The 5,820-nt window shown below is 33.5% G+C and overlaps 1 protein-coding gene across 1 annotated transcript; it reads right to left on the bottom strand.

Moving 5' to 3' along the window:
- Window positions 1-299: 299 nt before the first annotated feature.
- Window positions 300-4,544, bottom strand: LOC143573600 (peptidyl-prolyl cis-trans isomerase FKBP43-like). Its single transcript, XM_077058438.1, has 12 exons — window positions 4,490-4,544; window positions 4,337-4,401; window positions 2,874-3,106; window positions 2,629-2,768; window positions 2,204-2,549; window positions 1,855-2,007; window positions 1,542-1,679; window positions 1,212-1,446; window positions 1,057-1,141; window positions 922-963; window positions 730-778; window positions 300-650 (listed from the first exon to the last, which is right to left on the bottom strand). Exons 1-12 carry the CDS (start codon window positions 4,500-4,502, stop codon window positions 569-571), a joined length of 1,581 nt encoding a protein of 526 aa, XP_076914553.1. The 5' UTR covers window positions 4,503-4,544; the 3' UTR covers window positions 300-568.
- Window positions 4,545-5,820: the final 1,276 nt, after the last annotated feature.

Below are 5,820 nucleotides of genomic sequence, written 5' to 3'. Positions count from 1 at the left end.
AGAGAAACCGACTGTTCTCCCGATTGCCCATTCGCACGGGCAAATTTCCCAACTTCAATGTATATGGAGACTCGAAAAAAAATATAAACACATCGATTAGGTAAGGGATCAGCTGCGAAAACTGTTTGCTAACAGCCCACATGAAGTGAAAGCTTACAAGCAGAGTATAAACTTCAAGAACATATGCTTTAAGGTCATGTGTGATGAGATTATGAAACTTACTGCGGCTAAAGGCTTCAAGGTCTTAACACACTTTCAGTTTCAGACACTTGACACAACTATGCATTTTAACATTTAAACTCTTATTGTCTTTATGCCATCAAATTTATGTAAATTGGCTGCTTGTTATGTCACAAAATATGCCAAAAGTTGGAATCCAATTCATTCATGTGACAAAAACGTTCCGTTCCGATTACGTATACCATAACAAAATTTCCCATCGAGAAAACCTCAACTTGTGGGAATGATGAGTTTCTCAACAAAAAGAGATTGTAACAATAATAACAGACCCAAAAACAATACAAAGAACAAAACTTTCTTAAGTCCCGATCAATCACAGCCTTAGCCTTCAACGGATGCTAGTCATCTCTACATCATACACCAGCCATGAACTTGGCGGTATATTCTCACCATCTCCTTTATACCCCAAACTGCACCACCACCAACAGTTATATTATATTTATGTATTTTAAAAGAAAATAAAACATGACAGTTTAATCAGTAGCATACCTCATTGATGGCGGGATGGTAAGTCTTCTTTTATCACCCACCCGCATACCTGACCATATTCAGATGTATACATCAGGTAATATGCAAAATGATTCTTTTATTTCAATACATGTTACAAACTACTGTAAAATTGAATGCTGTAACATTCATAAGCTTATAAAACATAAAGTCAAACAAGTGGTTGACTATTACCTTCTAAACCAACGTTCAATCCCTCTATAACTTCTTTGTCACCTGAATAATCAATGTAATATATTACACGTGTAAGTACAAACAGGGAAATAATAATATACTTATATACATCATGGTACAGAATGACGAGAATACCTAGCCGAAATTTATGTGGAGTATCGCCATTTGAACTTACAACTTGTCCGTTGTCTTTTAACTTTACAACATATTGTACCTTCACCTAGAACAAAAGATAACAACTAATTATTCCTTTAAAGTAAAATACAAATTTTAAATTAATGTAGATTTACCTTTTTTCCAGCAGCAGCCACTTTTCCTTTAGGTTCACCTGTCACAAGGTCTTCGATAACAAGGCCGTTAGATGTCTTTTTGTTAAGAGATTCATGTTCTGTTGGAGCTTGTTTATTATCTTCTTTTTCAGCATCAACCTCTTGTGTTTTACTCGTCTTTCTCCTTTTCTTTTTAGCTTTTTTCTCATCCGACTGGCTTCCATTAGCTAACTGATCAGAATCAGCACCAGAACTCCTGCATTATAGAAAGATATTCTTGAATACCGAAAACTAATCGATCATCAGACACTTATATCTTGATTATGTAAAATAAAATATTGATCATCATACTTGTTAACTGCATGTTGATCATCATCTTGTTTATTTCCCGCAAGCAGATTGTTGCCGGTCACATCAACATTTTCTTCAGTACGCCCTTTTCTTTTCTTAGTTTTTGATTTCTTTTCAGTAGAAGTCAACACCTCGCCCCTGCTTAATGATTAAAAATATAAAATGCTCAAAACAAATATATGTACTAAATCAAGATATGTACTTTCACACATGTTATTCTAGTTTCTAACACTAACCCCTCAAATTGAAGCACTGATTGTTGCATGTATACAGGCATAACAAAAATCAAAAATATTATTCTTACAAAACTTACATATCATCAGGCTTTTGATCATCTTTATCAGCCAACGCATCAGTAGCTTTTTCCTCTTTAGAGGACTCTAGCTTTTTCTTATTTCTCTTTGATTTTCTTTCTGGGATCACCTCGTCTTTAGACGGTGCAGATGAATTAAGCTTATCTCCTTCCCTGTGGCAAAAATAGAATCATTGACAAAAAATATATTGGATACAATTACTCTTGAGTTTAAACATATGAGCTTAATTCTTGACTTTCCAATCTTAATATAAACGTATATAATAAGTGATTCCATATGATGCTTCAAATCAACATAAAAGCACAATACTAAACTTGAAATCAAACTTCGTAGGTTATAAAAACTCACCCTTCTGTTTTTGTGCCTGCAAAAACATCAACCTTGTCTTTTGAGTCAAGAATTTTGGAGTCTCCCGCATCTGGCTTGCACTTATCATCATTATTTTGTGTCGTCTTTTCTACCTCGATCGTCTTCTTTTCCACCTCGGCAAGTGTTTCATTACTATTCTTTTCTCCCAATGATTCTGACTTCTTGTTCTTGCATATGGATGAAATTAAACAATCATCTTCATTATCACTCACCGGTACACTCATTTCATCATCAGATTCAACTGCCTGATACCTCTTTTTGAGTCTTTTACGACGACCATTTCCGTTTCTGTTCTTAAGAAAATCCCCCTCATCTTCATCATCATCTGATTAGTGAAAATAAAAAAAGATAATTTTTAAGAAACTTTTACAATCCTGACTTGAAGCATAGGACAGTCAGATTACCTCTGTCACTTGAAACAGGAGAAGGTGTAAGAGGCTCTGGTTCATCATCATTGATAAAACTATCTTCATATTCATCTTCATCACTACCACGATTTGATTCATGTGACTCAGAATTCGCGATATCCTCTCCAAATGACTCTCTTTTGTCATTATTGTAAAGGAAAAATAAAGGTGTGTGTATAACTGTATATATATACTAACAAATGCATGAAAAACACGAGAAAGAATGATAAAAAGAAGGATACGAATCATCTTGCATATGTGAATGTCGGTTATGACCAACATAGTAACCAGTAAGATACACACCACGAGGGCCAATAACAGAAAACATCACATCTTCAGATTCGTCAAATTCCAAATCTAACTGCAATGATTCCGTCTTATTAGGCAGCAGTGCACATAGAAGAACAGGGCGCTTATCCCCTACATTGCACTGCACCAAACTCTTCAGTGTTGCAGTTCCAATAGCCAAAGTAGCCTAAAACATACAGAGAATAAAAGTAGAATTAAAATGTAAAACACAAGACATACAAAGCTAAAAAGGAACAAGGCATATTAAGTTTTTATTATAAAAATTAACATACTAAATATCGACAAAAGTTCGTTAAACGAGAATAAAGAGTTAGGTTCATAACCAAGGTGAAACTGACTTTCCACATATGTGTGACACCATAAACTTGTCCATCATCTTTTGATATGATCAACCCTCTTTTTTTCATTTTTAAAAAAGGTTCTACAAATACATTTAATGGCAACAAAAATAGAGCATCATAATGTTTAATCTATATAATATATCTAAAATGTGTAAAGGGTTAATTGCAGCAAAATGAAGCATACCATCACGGCTTCACCATGTAACCTATTGTATGCAACACAAATCCATTTTTATCGTTTAATGTAACATAATTGATATTCACACATTTGTATGTAGTTACATTACATAAAGTGGTAAAAAAGATGAAATAATTATGAAAATGTAGATACATTGCATTAAGTGGTAAAAATGAAACTGAAAGTGTGGCAGATAAGATAAAGAGGTGCAAAAATGTTGCACTTCGGAGCAATTAACCAACTGTTTCATAATAATATACCTTTAGTCATATGCTTACTTCTTATAACTTTTCAACATACTCTCCGTTCACTCTTAAAAGTTTAAACAAAATATTAGCATGTCACAGTCTAAAAAACAGAGAACCATACAAATATATATCACGGTGCAGCATAGAACACAAACAGTTTAAATTTAAAAAAAAAAAAAAATTGATCTCTCTTTCTAAATTGATATCCTGAGAATTGAGCAATTTATGCAACCCTAATCACATATGAATTAAATTATATAACAATTAACATGAGATATTTGTAACAGATAACAATAATTCAACTTAATCTAAGGGTGTAAACAAGCCAAGCCCGAGCTCGGCTCGTTCATTAAATATCAATTCAACTATATATGTTTTTAGTTATCTTTTTTATTAATTTAAGAAAACCCTTAAACGAGCCTAAGCTCAATTCGAGCTCGGTTAAGCAGTGTGAAATTAATACATAAAAGTCCAAAACCTATAACAATTAAAACAACACAAGGCTCGATGTTAAGGCTCGATGACCCTACAAGAGCTTCCATACAAGGCTCGGGCTGGATAACTAAACGGGCTTACCCATGGTATTGTATACAAATCAAATACAATGATATTATTATTATTATTGTTACCTGAGAAATCCTAAGGCGTCCGGCATTGGAATGCGTGTACGGCTTTCCAGGTTTCACTTCGATACCTATTTTAATCAAAAACCCACTCAAAATCGTTAAAAGAATTAAATGACAGAAACTGAAACTGAAATTGAAATTGGAATGAAAACTAACCCCAGAAAGCCATGGCGATTGGAATGCTTAGGGTTTGAAAGCTCAGCCCAGAAAGAAATAAAGAAGGGTTCAAAACTTGTGCTCTGTTTTGTTTTAAAACCCTGTGATGGCTGCTTAGGGTTTATTTATATTGAACAAGGTTATTATTATTATTATTATTAGATTAAATATTATAATGTCCGAAAATGGGACTTCTTTAATTTCGTAATTATGTTACTCCTTTTTTTATGTATTTGTGTAATATTAACATAGAGAAATACACAAAATAAAAAAATTGTGTCACGCGTATAAAACCGAACTCAAAATGAATCTAAGTTTATTTTTTAAGGTATGGAAATAGTTTAAGACAATATGAATTCAGACTAAATGAGCTTGTTCAAGGATCATCTCGTTTTCAAGGTTTTTATCGATATAAGCTTGATTATCTCGTATCAGTTCCACCCCTAACTATCTTGTTTAAAAGTATTGCACACGAGCTCGAGTCATGCTTAACATCATGAAAGCCTTATTTTTCAAAATACATAAAAATAAATAAAAATGTACATTAATTAATAAACAACAAACAAACCGAGCTCGAGTTTTAGAAAAAAGAGTTTGAAACAAGATTAACTCGAACTCTAGTTTACACCCTTAGTGGTAACCTTATTGTTTTGTTATTGAATCCGTTTATTATTTGTGTTGTTTCCTAGTGGAGATGATTCCTTAAAAGAGTGATTTGAAAAAGAGGTTTAAGATGAAAGATTATGAAAAGAAAGAACAATTGAATAGTGAATTGGATGGTGATAGGTAGGGATGAGATCAGAACCGATCGGTATTAGTCGGTACCGGTAACGAATTTGCTCATTTCTAGTGATAGGTGCTCGTTATGGAATTTACTCATGAATTAATATTCGGTAAATGATATTCAGTAACTAAGCAGTATTTTCAGTATATACTGGTACCGATATCGGCTAGTACCAAAACCAGTTGCAACAAAAATTGAAAACTGGTTCCAAATCAATGAGATTCTATTAGGATGGCAGCGGTACGATACAAGGATAGTACCAGTATAATAGCGGACTACCGGTATTCAGTTATACCCATCCCTAGAGGTGCACAAATCGGGTTTTTCAAATATCCGGTTCCGGGTATGAAACCGAGTTCAGGTATTGTCTTAAAAACCATACCCTATACATCGGGTTTGGGTTGAGTATAGAACCGGGTATTTGAATAACCTATTTCTGGGTATTGAAAAAACCTTATTTTCGGATTTTTTTGGATTTTTTCCAGGTAATTTTCGGGTATAGATTGAGTTTTTTTAGAAGGTTGCACTTTTAGGGGTTTTTTCGGGT

This window comes from Bidens hawaiensis, unplaced genomic scaffold (genome assembly GCF_021521415.1).
Source record: "Bidens hawaiensis isolate Kalapana, Puna unplaced genomic scaffold, B.hawaiensis_p1.1 tig00026593_1, whole genome shotgun sequence".
Lineage (NCBI taxonomy): Eukaryota > Viridiplantae > Streptophyta > Magnoliopsida > Asterales > Asteraceae > Bidens > Bidens hawaiensis.
This window is presented reverse-complemented; position numbering and strand designations above follow the sequence as displayed.

What these genes read in the sequence shown, in the direction of transcription:
- LOC143573600 (XM_077058438.1), bottom strand. An exon ending in TCCTGTTTCAAGTGACAGAG is followed by an intron (nt 2,550 to 2,628) that starts GTAATCTGACTG and finishes TTCACTAATCAG; the next exon opens with ATGATGATGAAGATGAGGGG. An exon ending in GATCAAAAGCCTGATGATAT is followed by an intron (nt 1,680 to 1,854) that starts GTAAGTTTTGTA and finishes ATCATTAAGCAG; the next exon opens with GGGCGAGGTGTTGACTTCTA.